The 19,496-nt window shown below is 47.2% G+C and overlaps 1 protein-coding gene and 1 pseudogene across 1 annotated transcript in view; one reads left to right on the top strand and one right to left on the bottom strand.

Annotated features, from left to right (window-relative positions):
• Nucleotides 1–9,731: 9,731 nt before the first annotated feature.
• LOC109372782 (nuclear distribution protein nudE homolog 1 pseudogene) lies at nucleotides 9,732–10,763 on the top strand (annotated as a pseudogene).
• Nucleotides 10,764–12,683: 1,920 nt separating this feature from the next.
• IGSF23 (immunoglobulin superfamily member 23) overlaps nucleotides 12,684–19,496 on the bottom strand; it is a 21,559-nt gene continuing 14,746 nt past the window's right edge. Inside the window, exons 3-5 of the mRNA XM_019626230.1 lie at nucleotides 18,508–18,777; nucleotides 16,307–16,460; nucleotides 12,684–14,055 (exon numbers count right to left, since the gene is read on the bottom strand). Of these exons, the coding sequence (XP_019481775.1) occupies nucleotides 14,037–14,055; nucleotides 16,307–16,460; nucleotides 18,508–18,777 (443 nt within the window). The 3' untranslated portion in view covers nucleotides 12,684–14,036. The remainder of the gene's footprint in view (nucleotides 14,056–16,306; nucleotides 16,461–18,507; nucleotides 18,778–19,496) is intronic.

The following is a 19,496-nucleotide window of genomic DNA, read 5'->3' as shown; positions in this document are numbered from 1 at the left end:
CTTTACAGTTATCATCAAGTACTAATGTTGGTGAGAATGATGATCTATTCATTCTTCATTCAACATATATTTATTGCGGGGGTTGCCAGGAGCTGGGGGGAGGGGTGAATAAGGGAATTATTGTTTAATGGATATAAAGTTTCTGTTTTGCAAGATGAAAAGAGTTCTGGGGATAGAGGGTGGTGATGGCTGCACAACAATGTGAATGTACCAGTACATTTGAACTGTGTACTTGAAATTGGTTAGGATGTTACGTGTATTTTACCACAATAAAAAAATTTTATGTTACGTGTATTTTACCACAATAAAAAAATTTTTTTAAAAAATATGTTTATTGAACCTGACAGTATTCCAAGCACAGGGATACAGCAGAAATAATACAGACAAAAGTTCCTGCCTCCAACTTATCCTGGAGGGAAATAGACTATTAACAGATTAATACAGAGAACACCATCATGTCCGGAGGTGACAATGGTTATACAGCATGGAGAGAGAGAGGCCAAGATAGACAGAGACAAAAATAGAGAGAAATTCAGCAAGACACACCCTCAGAGATAGAGACTGGGAGATAGAAAGAGAAACAGACAAAGATAGAGACAGAGGACGAGAGACAAAGAAAGACGAGAGAGAGACAGAGACACAAGGACAAGACAGAGCAAGATACGAGAGAATTGAGGGGTGGCTGAGAGACCCAGAGAGCCATATACTGTCGTATAGAGATTGGAGACTTCGTGGTCCCCATCATGTCCATCCTGGCCATGGTCCCCACCAGGCCCACTAGCAGCTCTGAGCCTTGTTCTGTGACATCCCTATATCTTTCGAGAAAATGTCCCCCTTGGGCTTGGCCATTCAGTAGGCTTATGTCCCTGCAGCCCTCTCTGACTGGGACCTGATGCCCACTCATGGCACACTGCCCCGGGTGGGGGCCTGTGATGCTTGGCATCTGTCACCCTGGATGTATGTATGTATGTGAATTTCTGAATGGAAACATGGAGGCTGGTCTCTGGGAAATCTCTGAATTTTCTGGCACCCTTGTTCTGGGCTGCTGAGTTATTCTCTGAATTAGGAACCTGTGACTGCTACGTTCCTCCTCTGAGCCATGCTGTCACCTTCAGGGGTTCCCCTTCCTCCCAGGGCTCTAGCCTCCTCTCAGAGCTCTGGATTGTCAGAGATACTTCCCTCCCCTGCCAATGTTTGGGCTTCAGATTTGGGGCCCACTTCACCCCATACTCTGACTCTTCTTCGCTGGGCATCTGACTTCTCAGATGGGATGGGGCCTCTCTCTGAAAGCAAGCCATTAGAGTCTTGGTCCTGAACAATTCCACATAATGAGGATGATAGAAGCTCAAAAGTGGGGTCAAGGCAGGGCCCAGGGTCAGGGATGGGGTAAAGGTTAAGAACGGAGTCAGAGATGAGGTCAACAACAAGGGAGGGGCCACAACTGCTGCAGTTCTTGCTGGTCTCTGTCAGGTTTGCTTCTTTTTCTTCAGAGGTGACAACTTCTGGGGGACAAGCTACAAATATAGAGCTTCAGGATCTCTTGTATTACAAGTGCACCATTGGGTAGGGGATGCGGGGTGGGAGTGTAGGAATGAAGACTAGGTAAGCCCCAGGTGCTCTGTGGATCACTCAGGAGAAAGGATGGGATAAGACTGCTTGGAAGTATCCAGGTTATGGCCCTGGGATTAGTCAGGGCTGGAGGAGAGGGGGGGAAAAAAAAGGGAGGGGGTCCTCAGGGATGAGGCTAGGATGTGGTAAGGGTCAATGGCAGTGGGGGGCCTTTAGTGGCTGGTATTCCTGGAGGGGAGAAGTTGGGCAGAAGTTAGGTCAATAAATACTGGGGGAGGCCAAAGTGTCCATGCTGTTAAAATTGCTGTATTAAATAAAATGTCTTGTGTCATGTCTGGATGAGACTGGGTGAGGACACGAGGAAGGGAGGTTGGTGCCAGCTGGAAGGGTGGGTTGAGCCAAGGGGTTGTCTTGTTCCCCTGACAGCCTCCCTGACCCCTCCTCACCTATGACCTCTGAGAGGTGGCCTGGGATCTCATTGAAATCGCCCTCACCTGGCTCCCACAGCACCTTGGACTCCCCCACCATGGTCCTTAGCTTCTTGAAATCTTTCAATCAATATATATTGATTATTGAGCAGCTCCTATGTGCTAAGCCCTGTCCACGGTGCTGAAATACCAGCTGTGATAAGAGACAAAGGTCCTGCTCTCCTGGAGGTCCCATGTTGGATGGGAGTTGGGGAGAGAAAGATAACTTTTAAAAGTAGACAGATACTATGCCAGGGAGTGGTGAAAGCTATGAAGAAAAATAAAGCAGGGTAAGGAGGTGAGGAAGAATGTCTTCAAAATCCCTCCTTTGTGTCTACCCACCACTTAGACTTCCCTCCCTCCAGTTTCCCCTATGTGTCCTTTCTTCTCAAGGTAGAAACCAAAAACTTCACAGCTTTAGTGTTTCTTGCAGCCGGTGGGAGCCTGTAAACTAGGTTTCACCAGCTAATTTGCATTTGGAGGGGACAACTCCAGACAGTTCTGAGCAGATGTTTTAAAGCTATGGCTTGGCTCATCAATTGTTCTTTTCCTTTGGTCACCAAAACTGCCTGTCCCAGATGGGGTTGCCTCTTCAGCTAGGATCCCAGGATGAAAAATATGTGTGGAGGAGAGCCACAGCTGATCTGCAGTCAACGTGTAACATGAGTGAGAAGTTGATTAATACAAATCACCAAGGTTTGGGGGTGGTTTGTTATAGCGGTAAAATCTAGTGAAAGCCGACTGTTAGAAAAATAATCTCTGAGGTAGTGGGTTTAAGCAGAGACCTAAATAAAGTCAGCTCTGCAAATGCCTGAGATAAGTATTTCAGGCACAGGAAAAAGCAAGTTCAAAGGCCCTGAGGCAGAAACCGCTTGATGACTTGAGGACCAGCAAAGGGGCCAGCGTGGCTAGAATGGAAAGAGTGATGGGGACTATAGGAATAGTTCAAAGAGGCATGAAGGAGCCAGATATTGGGCCTAGTAGGCCATGGGGAGATGTTTGCATTTTATGAAGATGAGAAGACTTGGGAGGTTTGAGTTGAGGATGGGATCGGTCATGTGTTTTCACAAGATTCCTCTGGCTGTGGTGTGAGGAACAGGCTGTATGGGGGTGAGGGTTGACTGAAACGGGGATGATGGCAGAAGCAGCCGGTTTGGAAGAAATAGTAAGTTTGGTTGTGGACATATCTACTTGCTTCTGTGTGTCTCCTAGTCAAGACTCTAAATTCCTTGAGAGTTGGGGCTCAGGGTGTAGGGACCCAGGCCCAGACCCTAGGCTAAGCAATCTCATTTCGGAGAGTACCCCCGCCCAGAGGAATTTAAAAAGCTCCTGCTTCAGCAAAAACCATAACAAATTGTCTTGTCAAGAAAGTAGAAGAAGATAAACAAAGTATATGGCTTGTTAGGAAAAGATAAACAAGTCATGTTTTATAGCCTGTCAAGAAGATAAGCAAGTTATGTATTAGCTCGTTAAAAATAATAACCTAACTGTGTTTTATAGTTTGTTAAAATAAGATAAACTAACCATTTTTCCTTTTTACACACTAACTGCTTTTTTTTGCTTCTGTATCCAGCTTCAGCTATAAATTCTTTACCCACCAAGACTTAGGTGCTGATCTCTTCTCTTGAGAGAGACAGTCCCAGGCCTGGTCAATAAAGTCTCTGGAACGAAAACCTTTTGTGCAAGTTTTGTTAAGGAGCCGTGAACCTAACAAGGGCTGAAACATCTATTGAAAGAAAAAATATGTGAATGGGTATTTCCAACAGGACTGTTGGAGCTCCTTGGAGTTCATCTCATTGACACCATGATCCAACTTCTAGATCCAAAAGAATCACCTAGAAGCTTGTATAATTGAGTGAATATGAATATATTTCCTTATTCTTCCCTCCCACACTGAAAAAATAGTAGCATTGTTCTGCCTCATCCTGTTTTTTTCTCTTTCAATTAGAGTTGACATTCAATATTATTTTATATTCGTTTCAGGTGTACAGCATATTGAGTAGACATTTATATAACTTATGAAGTGATCCCCCTGATAAGTCTGTTACCCACCTGGCACCATACATAGTTATTACAATATTGTTGACTATATTCCCTATGCTGTACATCCCTGTTGGGAGCCGGCTGCACCTCAGTATCTGACATGGCCACGCGCACTGCTATTGTGACAAATTCTGAAGCTCTGACTGAGAAACAGATACTGCTTTATATCTTAAAAAATTCAAATTCCCCTTTGGATGCCCCCCAGTAGGACGAAGATCTTACACCCCTTCTGATAGATATATCACAATAATTCTATTTTATACACTAAAGGCAGTTTTAGTCACACTGCTAGTCTTTTACTAAAGTTCAAAGTACACACCCTGTAAATCTTAAGATCCTGCTTAGACAATAGTGTTAGAATAATTGTTGGGTGGTCATGGTAACCATCCTTTAGGCGATTTTGTAGAGGCTCAGCCTTGGTCACATAGTCACTGTAGGTGGAGGGATTTGGGCGCAGTTGGGATGGTTTGGTTTTTAGCATAAGAAAAGGTCAAGCTGTACCCTGGAGCATAAGGATTATGAGGAAGTAAAACCCTGATAAAAAAACTTTTTACTAAGGGACAATGGTCAACTGTCTGGTATAAAAAGGGACATGCTGTAAAAATAAAGTGAGACACTTCTTGAAAGCACCCCTGTGTCTCCGCGCGTCTTCAGTCTTCTTTTTCCTCGCTGATGCTGTCTCCACCTGAGGGAATCCCTGGACCTGTGGGAGCTGGTCTCCTGCATATCCCTTTGCCTCTTCCTGTTTTTTAGTTAACAACATAGCTTGATGATCTTTCCACAGAAGGACATTGCAAGCTTCCTCATTCACTCATTCATTCATTCATGCATTCATTCACAGCTGTGTAGCATTCCACTGTATGAACACATCACACTTTTAAACTTGTCCTCAATGGATGGGCCTTTCGGAGTATGCTGCCCTGAGTAATCATGTCCCTGCCATTTCCCATGTATGTGACAGTTTCAGTTCCATGTGTTCCCAGAAGCTGATTTGCCGGGTCCAAGGCCATGCGCATTTGTGGTTGGGAGACTGTAGTCAAATTGTTATCCTTCTTGCCAGGCAGTGTTTCCTACCCAGGGATGCTCATGACACTGAAGCTTTTAAAATTTCAGATGTGAAGCTTTGTCCCAAAGGATCTGATGTAGGAACTTCTGGGGTGGGGGTGGGGGGTGTTGAGGAGAAAAGAGAGAGAGAAAGGGAGAGAGGCAGAAAGAGTGGAGGCCGTCCAGACGCCGGCGACTGATCTGCCTCGTCCGGGAAGAGCGCAATGATGGTGCCAACTTGGGCCAGTGAAGCAACATCCTCCTCAACTAGACTGAAAAACAAAACAACAGCAACTTGTCTGTTCCCCTTCCCCCAGTTCCCCAGCACTGTTCCCATCCCCCCAATTCCCCAAAAAAAATCTTTAAAAAAAAAAAAAAGAAAGAGTGGAGGGGGGAGAAGGGAGAGGGGAGAGTGGAGAGAGGAAATACTATATGGGGAAAGAGAGAGAAAGGAGAAAAGAAGGGAGGACAGGAGAGAGATGGAGGTTGGGAATGGCGGGGTGGGGGTGGGGGCTCCTGAGTGTGACTCTCTTGGTTCAAATCCTGGCTTCACCAATTAATATCTGATGATCCTAAGCAACCTGTATAGATTCTCTTGCCTTCTTTTTCTCATCCATTAAATAAAAACATATGGTGATGGTTGAATACGTTATTTGCAAATAAGTGATATGGTGAAAAATTATTTATTTAGCTGCTCAGCAAATGGCAGCAACTATTATGGGTGTCCTGAGGCTTGTGACACCCCTTGCGTTACTTTGCTGGCCACCCCTGATTAGAAACTACTGCCACGGGCAGTAGAGAGCCATCGAGAGTTTTATACAGGACGAGGACCTCATTGCAGCTAAATTCCACGCTTCTCTTGTGGAGAACAGCAGTGACAACCCCTGTCCCACCCTCTGTGGTGCTATCGTGTGACTGGACAGAGAATGGGGTGTTGGGGCTTGTGAGGGCAGAGTTTTGGTCTTCTGTACTCTGAAGCTAAGCAGGAAGCAAACTGGAAAAAAAAAAGTCCAAACAACAGCCACCTGCCTGTCCTTCCTTGAGAGCTAGCTGGCTACCAGAGTGGGCATTTTCTGTCTCATCATTGTTCCCTTCCAACCTCCCCTTCCAAATTCCACAAGGCCCGGGGGAGGAAATGAAACCTACCCACCACAGTTCTACCCTTGATGACTAATCAGAGCCACACCTATCTGGAAGTGAGGATGTCTGCAAGTCAAAGTCCACATTTTTTTTTTTTTTAACATTTGCACTTGTTTTATTTTATTGAAAAATATTTTTATTAAAATCTAGTTGGCATACAACATTATATTCGTTTCAGGTGTACCACACAGTGATTTGACATTTATATACCTTACAATGTGATCACCATAAGTCTAATAACCGTCTGTCACTATGTGAAATTATTACAATATTATTGACAGTCCCTGAGCTGTACACTACATTCCTGTGACTTATTTATTTTATAACTGGAAGTTTGTGCCTCTTATTCCCTTTCACCCATTTCACCCATCTTCCCCCCACCCCCACCCTTTCTGGCTTCTCTGGCAATCATGTTTGTTCTTTGTGTGTATGGGTCCATTTCTGTTTCATATATATATATATATATATATATATGTGAAGTGGAATATTACTCAGTAATAAAAATATAAAATCTGGCCATTTGTGACAACATGGATGGACCCAGAGGGAATTATGCTAAGTGAAGCAAGTCAGACAGAGGAAGACAAATACTATATGGTTTCACTTATATCTGGAATCTAAAATAAAACATATGAATAAACAAAACAAAACAAAGCCCAGATTCTTGAGCATGGTTTACTAGCTCCTGCGTCACCTGGACACTGATGACTGTTTTGACATCTTTTCCTTTCCCCCTTTACCTGTCAGCCAGGCTGAAACCCTTGCAGTCCCTCTAAACAAACTATGTTTGTTCACCTTTTGGCCGGAACACTTTTCCTCTGTCCTTCACTTGGCTCATGGCTACTCACTGTTCAGGCGATGGCTGAGTCATCCCTTCTGGAATTCCAGGAAGCCTTTCCAGACCCCCAGGCTGGGAAAGCCCTTCTCTGTCCCCTGTCCCTGCCCAGTCCACTCTGAGTTGTCACTTTCTAGGGTTGGGTCTCTATCACCTACGCCTGTTAAGTCCCAAGGAGGTAGGGCCCAGGGCTGTGCACCTCACAGCTAGGCAGTGACAATTCAATTTCCTCATCTGTAAAATGGAGCTAATAATAGCATCCACTTTCCAGGGTTAGGGAAAATAGGAATGATGCATTAAAACCATTTAGCGTAATGTCTGATTAATCACCTCCCGGAGACATGACTGCTTTTGCCATCAATCATCTTAACATGTTCTCTGGCACAGTGTGACTCCTCTCCCGGGAAGCCTTCCCAGGCCTCCAGGATAGATCAGGGGCTCCCTCTGGGCTCCCATATCCCAGCCCTGACTACTCTGGGTTGTCACTCTGGGGATGGATCTGTCTCCCCAACTGGACTGTGAGCCCTGGGAGGTCAAGTCGGTGGCTGTCGTGGTGACCTCTGGGCCCAGCACAGGGCTCCACACAGACCAGGTGCTGGAGGAAGGCGTGTTGAATGAATGCATGAACTAATGGACTTAGTGACAATTTGATCTCTGATTGTTATATGTCCATTAGTCCTCTTTCCCAATGTAACATACAGAATCATGTTTTCCATAAATACTAGAATTTAGAGAAAACTTATTCAAGAAGGTGTGTGTGTATGAGAGAGAGAGAAAGAGAGAGAGAGAGAGAGAGAGAGAGAGAGATCAAGAGAGAGAGAGAGAGAGAGAGAGAGAGAGAGAGAGCACTTGAGAGAGTTTGAGGAAGAGTTTAGCTGTGTTTGAAAAAGGGAGGGGATTAGGAAGTGGGTGGGAAGCGGGGAGGGCTGAGGACTTGGGCAAGGAACTGCTGGCTTTTGGAGATTGAGTCTGTAAGCTCTGTGAGGGCAGAGACCATGTTTGTGTTGTTCACAGCTGTGTCTCCAGCGTCTAGCACAGAACTGGCCACATAGAAGGTGCTCAGTAAGTATTTGTTGGGTGAATGAATGAGTCAGATGTCGCTGAAGTAGCGTAGGCACCTTGCTGCGCCCCTATCTTAAGAATCACAGTAGATTTTGAGTAGGCCTTGACCAGGGAGGGGAGTTCCTTTGGGGAGCAGAGAATAGGACACATTGCTGAAGAGCAGGGCAAGCAAATCCGGGACTCACGACCTCTCTGTTCCAAGCTCTCAGCGGACCTGAATAACTGATGCAGGCACGGCTTCCATGACAGTAGGACCTGCATCTGTCATACAGTGTATGCTCAGTAAATGTTTGTTGAGAGGAGCTTGGGTCCAGTTATTCCAGTTAACTCCAGCTTAGAGAAGGGTTTGAAACCGAGCCAATGCTTCCATTTCTAAGCCTTTGAATTTTCCTGGTGGTGTGTGGTTTTAGGCCCTCATTCATTCATTCAACAAACATTTATTGAGTACACATTGTATGACGGATACCGATTCTGCTGTCATGGAGCTGACCAGTCTAATGGATGAGGTAACTGTTCAATAATCACCGGTAAATATTTCATGACACAATGTGATGAATGCTATAAAGCAGAACAGTGCTATGAGAGAGTTCAACCAGGGGACTGAAAATTTACAAAAGCGTGGCCAGGAAGTCTCTCTGAGGAAATCTGCAGTTTATTTTTAGTGTGGAGAGGAACATCATGATTGTCAGTTGTTCCAAAGGGCGTGGAGTATTTTTGCAGCCTGGACCAGGGGACAGCTGGATGCAGTTGGCGCCTCAGTTAGCTGCAGTGTCACCTCTGTGACCCGGCCAGACTCTGAGCTGCAGGAACCAGCTCCCTCTGACATTACCACCCAGGCAGGAAATGACTAACTTCTCCTTTGACAGAGGAGGGAAGAGGAAGGAGAGAAGGGGTACAGAAGGACACCTCAGGTGGGAAAGGAGCTGGTTAGATATTAGGGACTTCCGAGCAAGTCTGGACCTTTGGACAGACCAGGGCAAGGACCCTAGAATAGCCAACAGAGCCAGTGATCGTGGTTGCTGCAGACTTATTTGTTTTGAACAATTAGGAGTCAGAGTTGCACTGTCTAATACAACAGCCACTAGCCCCAGGTGGTAATGTAAATGAAAATGAAAATTCATTAAAGGTAAATAAACTTTAAAATACAGTTCCCAAGTTACACAACCCACATTTAAAGAGCTCAATAGCCACATGTATTGGATGGTGCAGATGCAGACATTTCCATCACCACAGAGAGTTCTATTGGCCAGTGCTGCTCTAAGGAACAGGCTTTGGAATTGGGCAAACTCTAATGGGCATCACACCTGGCTGTTTGACCTTGGGCAAGTCACTTGCCCTTTCTGAGTCTCACCTTAATCCTCTGTACATGAGCACAATGACATCTAGCTGACATAAGAGGTGGGGGCCCGTGAGAGAAGGGGAAGGGGGCTCCGGACTCAGGGAGGGAGCATTAGGGGAGTGGGGTTATTGGAAAAAAGAAATTTCAGAGCTTCTGCTACCGCCGCCCGTCCTCATTGCCCGAGCCAGGACACCATGCCACAAGAAGAGAGACCTCGTCCCCCGTTTTCACAATGGAGGACTTGGGCAAGACCTTCAGCTCTGAGGAGGAAGAAGCTGACTATTGGAAAGACCTGGCTATGACCTACAAGCAAAGGGCAGAGAATACACAAGAGGAGCTCCGAGAATTCCAGGACGGAAGCCGAGAATATGAAGCTGAATTGCAGACACAGCTGCAGCAGATTGAAACCAGGACCAGGGACCTCCTGTCAGAAAATAACTGCCTTCACGTGGAGCTAGACACCATCAAGGAAAAGTTTTGAGACGCAGCATTCGGAAGGCTACCAGCAGATCTCTGCCTTGGAGGATGACCTTGCCCAGACAAAGGTAATTAAAGATCAGCTGCAGAAATACATCCAAGAGCTGGAGCAAGCAAATGATGACTTGGAAAGAGCAAAATGGGCCACAATCATGTTTCTGGAAGACTTTGAGCAGCGCTTAAATCAAGCCATTGAGAGAAATGCCTTCGTGGAGAGTGAGCTGGACGAGAAGGAAAATCTCCTAGAATCTGTACAGCGTCTGAAGGATGAAGCCAGAGATTTGCGGCAGGAATTGGCTGTGCAGCAAAAGCAGGAGAAACCCAGGACCCCCATGGTGGAAACTGAAAGGAGAGACACAGCTGTGCAGGCCACTGGCTCCGTTCCATCCACTCCCGTGGCTCATTGGGGCCCAAGCTCGAGCTTCACCACACGGGGGATGTTCAGACGTGGTCTGGATGACTCGGTGGGTGGGACCCCCCTCATGCCTGCAGCCCGGATATCGGCCTCAACATCGTGGGAAACCTGCTGCGGAAAGTGGGGGCATTGGAGTCCAAGCTTGCATCCTGCCGGAACTTCGGGTAGGAGCAGTCGCCAAATCGAACAAAGGGCCCGACCTCAGGGTGGGGGACCAAGAACAGAGATGGCGGCGACAGACAGCCAAGCAGCACCAGCGTGCCTCTGGGTGATAAAGGGTCAGGAAAACGCCTGGAATTTGGGAAGCCGCCTTCAAATCTGTCCTCACCATGGCTGCCGTCAGCCCAGGGTGTAGCCAAGACGTTGCTTTAGGAAACCCACAGAAGCGAAGCCGCTGACGTCTGTGCGGGAGTTCTTTACCTTTCCCCCCCTCTATACACGAGCTTTTTTGTTTTAAGTTAATCTGAATAATACGAGCAAGCACTCACACTAGCCAATGATGGAGGCCGTTGCCTGTGGCCCCTGCTGGATGACCTTGTGGAATGTCTCATAATCCGTGTTGCAAGTGGACAGGAACAAACTTGACCCCCTGGAAAGGGCTCTAAGGTGTGGGTGCTGAGGCTGCCCTGTCATTTGGAGCTGACCCAAGGCCTAATTGGTCTTGAGAGGTGGTTTTAATGTCCGGAGACACCTTACAAGTGGGATCTGAGCCCAACTCAGGCTCACCCCCGCCCCACTCGGCTGGAGCTGTCTTCCAGGACAAAGTCTCGCAAGGCTCTGGCACAGCAAGGATGGGCAAACAGAAGTCACGTCTAGGAGCAAAGAGTAGCGTAGTCTTGTGCCTTTTTTTTAAAGTTGTGGGGTCGAGTACCTCCCACGGTTTTTGATCTGTCTCTCATTGAGGCTTTTAGAAGTGTGCTTGAGTTTCAGAGGAAATTTTGTGTGGACCAGGTCAGTGGGAAATCTGTGTCTTCTTCAGGTCTATCCCGACTGTTAGCTATCCTGAACCCCACCCCTGGCATGGGGGTGACCTCCACTTCAGGACCCCGAGGGTCCTTGGGGTGGCGTGGCCTTGGAAATGCAGCTTTTAAGAACAGGACTTCCTTCAAGACCATAATGAAAGAACCAAATAAGGTTAAATCACCAGGATTGTTGTTAGAAGCCTCCTTGTCAAGGAAGAAATGAACACAGGATGCCCAGCATGGACGGTACAGTGCTTCTCTCTGCTTGCTGTGAACTGCTGCCTCACGCTTTCGGTCACAAGTAAAAAGAACCCAGGAATTCAGCAGCATGTGTGCAGCTTAACGACCTTCCTTTTGTTACTAAGTTATTTTTCCAAAAGAACAGCAAAATATCCTTGATTTTGAAAATTGAACTTTTCAAGTGCCACTGAAATTCAACAGCGAGTCAAACATCAGTGCCCAGTTGGTGACCCTACAAACATTTTAACCTGTATCGGTAAAAGATGTACTTTTATTTTTTTAAAAGAACAATAAAATCAAGAGAAACAAACAAACAAAAAAATTTCAGCCAGCTTGGAGACCAGCTCCAACATATGCTACCCGTGTGACTCTGGGCAAGTCACTTAACTTTTCTCTGAGCCTCACCTGCTTTGTTTGTAGAATGGGGGTGGATTCTCCTTTCCTCGAAGGGTACGGTGAGGATGATGATGATATAAGATATGCATCACATAAGGTACACAGCGTAGTGGCTGGCACATGGACAGCCCTCCACAGACAAGATTTGAACGCAGGTCTGCTACTATTATGGCTAATCGTAACGACATGGTAGGTGGCTTTCCGTTGGTCACACAAGCACTGAATATTCCTCAAATGTAAGCTATTTCCATACAAGAGTTTCATCCATACTCATTTCCCCTTTGTCTGCCATCTGCCAGCATTCTCCAGCACCTCAAAACTGACTGGTCAGTCTAACCTATGAATTTCTAGGGGTTGCAACCGCTTCCTCTACCTTTCTGCATTCAGGAGGTTTTTTTTTCCCTCTTTCTCAAAAGGAGCAAAAATACAAAAATAAGTTGTATGTGTAGAAAACATATTTCGGCGTGTATGCCCAGCTTACAAGGTAAAACCTCCCCTCTGCTTTCTGTTTTTTATTTTTGATTCATTTCAGATGCACAATGCAACGTAATAGACATTTAAACCCTCATAAAGTGATAACCCACTCCCCGAGCTACTACCCCTTTGACATCCTATATAGCTGTTACAATACTATCGACTATCTTCCCTATGTTGTACTCCACATCCAGTGACTATATATAGCTATATATTTAGTTATAGTTGACATTCAATACTATTCTACTTCAGCTCTTCAGGTACACAGTGCATTGGTCAGGTATCTACACAGTCTATGCCGTGATCCCCTTTGAGTACAGAGACCCCACAGACAGGGCTGAGCTCCCGGGACTCTGATTGTAAAAAACATCCCTGCCTTCACCCCAGCCACCATGGTGGGACTAAGGTTGACACCTGACCCAAGTAAGCCAATCAGGTGCTTTCTCCAGAGGTTTCAGAAACAAGACAAAGGGATTTTGGCTAAGTTGGGCTGTTCCCTTCAACAGCAGTGTTGTGGACTTAGAAGCTATGGGATGGTGTCTTTCTCTACATGGATGGAGAAGCATTGAGCACCCATCTGTAGACAGAGACACAGAAAGAGAACTGTGAATTGCATGTTCCAGGAAAACAGGATTACAAGGGTGAGGGATGGGAGTCTGAGAAAGGCAGTAAGCAACTGCCCTGGTCCCAGCACTCCTGCCTTTGGTGGTAGATTGCAAAACTGGCCACAGATTTTTTCCCCTCCCAGCAAGAAGGAAGTTAATTTCCCCACCCCTTGAATCTGGGCTGGCCATGTAACTTGCTTTGGCCAATAGAATGTGGCAGAAGTGATGATGTGCCAATCCTTAACCTTGGCCCAATTCTTAAACCTTGACCCATTGCCCCTTCTGCTCTCATTCTTGGAATCCTGTCTCTGTCATGTGAACAAGCTTGGGTCGGCCTGCTAGAGAATGAGATGGTGTGGAGAGGCCAGTCGTCTCAGTTGAGGCTGTCCTAGTCCAAACAGCCCCTAGGCAGCCTGCTAACTGACCATGATGCATGAGTGAGCCCAGCAGAGACCAGAAGAACAGCCCAGCTGAGCCTAGCCCAAATTGATAACCCACAGAATTGGAAGCTAAGTAAATGCCTGTTTCCAGCCATTAAGTTTTTTTGGTATTTTTTTTGGGGGGGTAGTTTGTTACACAGTAAGTGCTAACTGATACGCCCTTGGATTCCTGTAAATTTTCCTGGATCCTTATATTACATTCTTCCTTTTATTTTTTATTGAGCCACCTTAGTGAATTTCTTTTGCTTACAGCCCATGAGTTTTATGAAATATACTCTGCTAATTTAGGTGGCTTCCAGAAGTTTGATAAGATGGCCATATGGAGTGTTGGCAGCTGGTGAGAGGACAGAAAAGCAGGGACTTTTCCCCGGGGCGCTCAACAAGATGAGGACATCCCACAGATCAGGAAGCCAGGAGGAAGGACGTCTTATTTGGAACCCCAGGAACTTCATCATGGCCCCAGGGTTCTGTTTCTGCTCTTCCTGGCATCATTTCTTAGGCTGACAGACAGGTTTCCACACTTCAGCTTCATATCTGTATTCTCCGCCTGTCAGTCCAACAATGGAAGAGAGAGAAATTAGTAATCATAATAATATAATAATACATGTGGTGGACATGTGTTGAAGGCTTATCATGTGCCAGGCACTATTTACCATGCTTTCCTCCCGCCATCTTCTGTAATCTTTGAGGAAAGTATTACCATCATCTCTGTTTTACAAATGGGGCACAGAGTGGTTAAAGGACTCACTCAAAGTCCAGCAAGCTAGCTTATGGCAGAACTGGGATGAACCTAAGTAGTCTCATTTCGGGGTCTATGGCCTTAACTGCAAGCAAGGATCTCTATTGGCCATGGGTGGATGTGGTAGACATGTGAGCGGCTCCCCAAAGCCCACACCCTTCTTTTCTGAGGACTACCCCTCCCCACTGGGGGGGGGGGTCGAGACAGTCATGTTTGTCCCCATGACCTCATCTCCAAGGCCGAAGCTGATTGGATGAGGCTGGTTACTTCTGGCAGATGTCAGCATTGATCTGTTTGTTGTCTGAAACTAAATGGGTCTTGGCTGAGGTGATGGGGAGGACAGGAGGTGACCCCTCCTGCCCGCTTGTGGAAACAGGTCTTGGTGAAGATTTTCATGCCAGCCTGGGTTTTCATCCTTCCCCTGTAAGACCGTGGCTTTGGAATTGGATCTGGGTTTGGTTCAGCTGTGTGTCCTTGGGCAAGTTGATGAGTTTCTCTGAGCTTTGGTTCTACTCATTTGGAAAATAACAACAAGTATAGGACCCATCCCTGAGAGTTGTTATTATTTGAAGGCTCCTGGCACTTACTGAGGGCCCAGGGAATGCCACTGTGATGAAAGTGATGTCCCTAGAAGTTTCCACAGGGGACTCAGGGACTGGAGACCTGGCTCCACTCCCTCCTAGCTGGTCCCCAAGGCCTTTCTAAGCCATTTCAACTTGCAGATTTCTCTTCCTCAGTTCATAAGCTATGAAGGCTCGAAGGCTCGTATTATTATTGGTGGAAAAAGAGGCAGTGTAGGTTAAGGGATAGAACTAGGAGTGAGGCAGGGTTCTGGGTTCGAATCCCTCCTCTCCAGCTGTGGGATCTGGAGCCAGTCACTTCTCTCTGAACCTTAGTTTCCTCTTTGACAAAAATGAGATCTTCACCCCTACCCCATCCTCCAGCCTTGTAGAGAGCTCTTGTGGAGATTAAGTAGAATAGTGTTTAGCAAGCACATAAAAGGCGCTCAATATGTGGTAAGATATTATAGTATTATAATAATGGCTAACACATCTTGGATTAAAATATAAGTCAGGTGTTAGTCTGATCTCATCCTGCTTCTGCTCTAAATCCACATGGACCCCATCTCACTCAGAACAAAAGCCCCATAAGACCTTACACTGTCTGGCACCCCACTCCCTTCCCTCTCTGATCTCATGTCCTACTTTTCTTCCCATTCCTCATTGCCACTCCACCCACACTGGCCTCCTTGTTATTCCTTGAACATGCCAGGCAAGCCCTACCTCCAGGCGTTTGCACTTGCTGTTCTCTCGGCCGGGTGTGCCCTTCCCCCACATACCCACTGGCTCCGTCCCTCCTTTTCTTTGCTCAATGTTTTTGCTGAAATGTAACGTTCTCAAGGAGGCCTTTGCTGAGTAAGTTAAATTGTGCCCCATCCCACACCATCTATCCCCCTTCCAGCCTTACTCCTTTCCTTAGCACTCATCATCATCCAACATACTATTTACATTTCATTGGGTCATCATGTGATTATTGCTATCTCCCACTAGGATGCACGTTCATGAGGGCAGAGACTTTCTGCGGTTAATTCCCTCGGTATCCCCAGCACCTGGTACATAGTGAGCACTAAACAAATATGTGTCGAAGGATTGAGTATGGCACTTAGCGCAGCCCAGGCACTCAATCAATTCTCACGACAGCCCTGGGAAGTAGGCACTGTGATTATCACTCCCATTTTTCAGGTGACTAAGCTGAGGCACAGAGAGGGGAAGTGACTTGCCCATGGCCTCACTTTGGGTGAAGTAACAGAGCTGGGATTTGCACCCAGGCAGACCAGCTCCAGAACCCGCTTCTGTCTCCTTGTTCCCCCGAGGTCACTGTGTGAACGGACAAGGTGGATGGGCACATCAGGGGTCAATGCCATCTCCTTTGAATGAGCCTAAAGCTCCTCGGAAGGAGGCTGTTGGTTTGGCTTCTGTCTTGCTGCAGAGCGAGCTCTGTGCCTCATGGGGGCTGAGAGGACATCAGTCGGTTGACGGGGATGAGGGACAGAAGGTACCTTTGGCTCTGGAGGATGGTGAAGCCCATGCCTCCGGTCAGTATCACGACTCCTGCCATTCCGGACACAATAAGGGCGATGGCAGATCCTCCTGAAACGGGGAGAACGGCGTCCGGCATGATGGGCTCAGCTTTTGTAGGATCCACGTTGACTTCTGGGGACCAAGAAGGGGTAAGATTGGAGGAGCCACCCTCCCTCTACACCCCTTACTCACACCATTCCACCTCCTGCTTGTCTCTTCAGTCCATCCCCTCCTCCCCGTCCTTTGGGTCTCCGACCTGGCCTCCCTGGTCCCCTGCCCCACCCATCTCCCCACCACAAGGAAGTCAGAGGGGTTTCTCTAAAGCTCAAACTTGATTCTGTTCCTCCTCTGCTCAGAACCTTGCCGAGGCTCCCCAGAAGCTGAGGAGGAAGCATCCTTCACCTTGGCCTTTGAGGCCTTGCCACCTGGCCAGCCTCATCTCTTTTCACCCCACCTTTATAACCCAGCCCCAATGGACTCTGCGTTTTCTAAGTTCACCTCTCTTTCTCCTACTTCCAGGGCTTTGTTTGTGCCCCTGGAATGCCTTTTTGCCATTGTATCCCCCTTGGCCTGGATAATTTCTAGGTATCCTAGTACTAACTCAGATGTCCTCTCCTCCAGGAAGCCCTCCCTGACCCCCATGCTGGGTCAGGCACCCCCCTTGAGTCCCACAGCCCTCTGGGCTTTCTCACCTCAGCCTACCCACTCTAGTCATTGCTGTTTGTGGACAGATCTGTCCCCCCACTAGACTGGAAGTCCTGTGGGGGCAATGCCAGGGCTGTCTTCCTCACCAGAGTGTCCCCGGCACCACCTAGCATGAGCCAGTCACATAGTAGGTGCTTAATAAGCATTTCCTGAATGATTGATGACTGAATAAAGGGGGCCTTGGAAGTATAGTCATTCCCAATGAATGTATCTGTCACCAGGTGCTACACAATTAAAACTTTTTTTCTCCCAGTGAATTACCCCAACACCAAATCCTGAAGGTCGCACCCAGAGAGGAGGCAGGTCTCTGAGACCCAGCCTAGCCAGGCTTTCCATCACCCCTGCCTTTGCCACACTCCGGATGTTTGCTCAGCATTCTCTACTGTCCCCCTGATAGTTCACCCTGGATTATCAGGGTGATCCCAATGAAAGGCCAGCTCCTCCATGTCCTTCTAGCCCACTCCAAGCCACTTGTCCTCCATGAATAAAAACAGGAAACATTATATTTATGACAATTGCTGCTATTTAAAGCACCTGCTGCTAACAGGTACTCTGTTGGCCTCATACATGCATTATTTCGGTGCCTTATAACAATCCTGCCTTATGACAATAATACACAACCACCCTGTTATACACAGGAGACCACTGAGGGAAAGTCACGTGTCCTAAGAAAAGGGAAGTCACATGTCCTAAATCACCTGGCCAGGAAAGTACAGAGGCAGGAATTGAAACTAGCTACCACTGGCTCCCAAACCATTTTTCTTATCCCAACAACTGCCTGTTTTTGTTATTCCTGCCTGGGGCTCCATGCACACTACGGCCTATGGTAATCATCACAAAATGAATAATAATATCCATAATGTGAATTGTAACAATGATACTAGCTCATGTCCATTGAGCACTCATTCATGTTCAATAGTGCGAGGCACTCTCACGTCAAGCGGTTCACCTGCTTATCTCATCGAATGCTCACTATGGCACTTTGGGTGGGCACTATTATTAATATTTTCCCCATTTTACAGACAAGGAAACTGAGGCACAGGGGAGTCAAAGTACTTGTCCAAAGTCACACACCCAGGAAGTGGTGGAGCCAGAATTCAAATTCCAAAGCCTGTGCTCGGAACCACTCATGATCTCATCACACGCATTTTTTCACAGGTGTGTGCTGAGGCTCAGAGAGGCGCAGGGGCTTCCCAAGTTCACACGGCCAGCAAATGGTTGGAGCCGGGACCCAGGCAGCCGGCTCCAAATCTTGAGCTGAGCCTCCATTAGAGTTCATCTCTTTGAGCCGCAACGTCTCATCTGCAAAATGGGCTAATAATGCCCACTCTGCCAGGTGGATGGAAGAATAAGATGACATCTTGGTTATAAAGAGTCTCACGGGGGGACTGCTCATAGAAAGTGTGATTGAACCAGGAAAGCTGGCCACTGGCCAATTAGGGTACAGGGGTCTGGGGTGGGGGTGGTGACTCACGCGGCAGCAGGATGGTCACAGGGTCGGAGGAATATTCTCCCTGGCTGTTCTTGGCCACGCATGCATAGGTGCCCAGGTCCTTCCAGGACAATTTCCGGATGATCAGGTACTCCCCGGTCTCGCAAGGCTTCCCATTGAAGGTCCAGTATAGTATGGGTTTGAGGCTGATTGCACTCAGACACGTCATGATCACTGAGTAGTTGAGATCACTCTGGATGACACCCTGAATATGACTCGGGAATGTCAGCAGCAGAACCAGGTCAGAGCTGGCTGTGTGAACAAGGGAGCAAGACCATACGCATGGAGACCACTCAGAGAGGCTGAGCACTTCTGCCCACCACAGAGGCACTCATTCATTCATTCATTCACCAACAAATATGTTTGGAGTGCCTGTCCTGTTCTGGGTGCTGCTTCAGACACCCCAGCCCTTCACTCTCACCACTTCCAACTGCCAGCTCTGCATCTGTTGCTTGAGGGCTTTTGCTGGCTGCCAGAGTCCCTCTGCCCAGGCAGGCAGCAGGCCAGCATGCTGGGCAATGGACACATGGGGGGTGACCGTCTACAATGACTGACGTAGGAGGCATATAAATACCCCAGCTCCCCTGCCTCAGCTGGACAAGGATCAGGCCAAAGATCTGGGAGTAGTTGGATTCTAGATTATTATTATTATTTTTTTAAATTTTATTGGGGAACAGCTATGGTCATTGGTTACACATTGCTTTCATGCTACAGTAGGATAGTTGACTCTTTTAGGGAAGCTGCAGCTCACAGTGGCCCATGCGGGGATCAAACCAGCAACTGTGGTGTTATCAGCACCACACGCTAACCAACTGAGCTAACTGGTCACCCAGGATTCTGGATTATTATTATTATTATTATTATTATTATTATTATTTTTAAGATTTTTATTGGGTAATTGGGGGGATGGGAACAGTGATGGGGAATTGGGGGAAGGGGAACAGACAAGTTGATGTCCTTTTGTTCTTCAG

This window comes from Hipposideros armiger, unplaced genomic scaffold (genome assembly GCF_001890085.2).
Source record: "Hipposideros armiger isolate ML-2016 unplaced genomic scaffold, ASM189008v1 scaffold_664, whole genome shotgun sequence".
In the NCBI taxonomy this organism is placed as follows: Eukaryota; Metazoa; Chordata; class Mammalia; order Chiroptera; family Hipposideridae; genus Hipposideros; species Hipposideros armiger.
The sequence above is the reverse complement of the archived record's forward strand: the minus strand, read 5'-3'. Positions and strand labels throughout refer to the sequence as shown.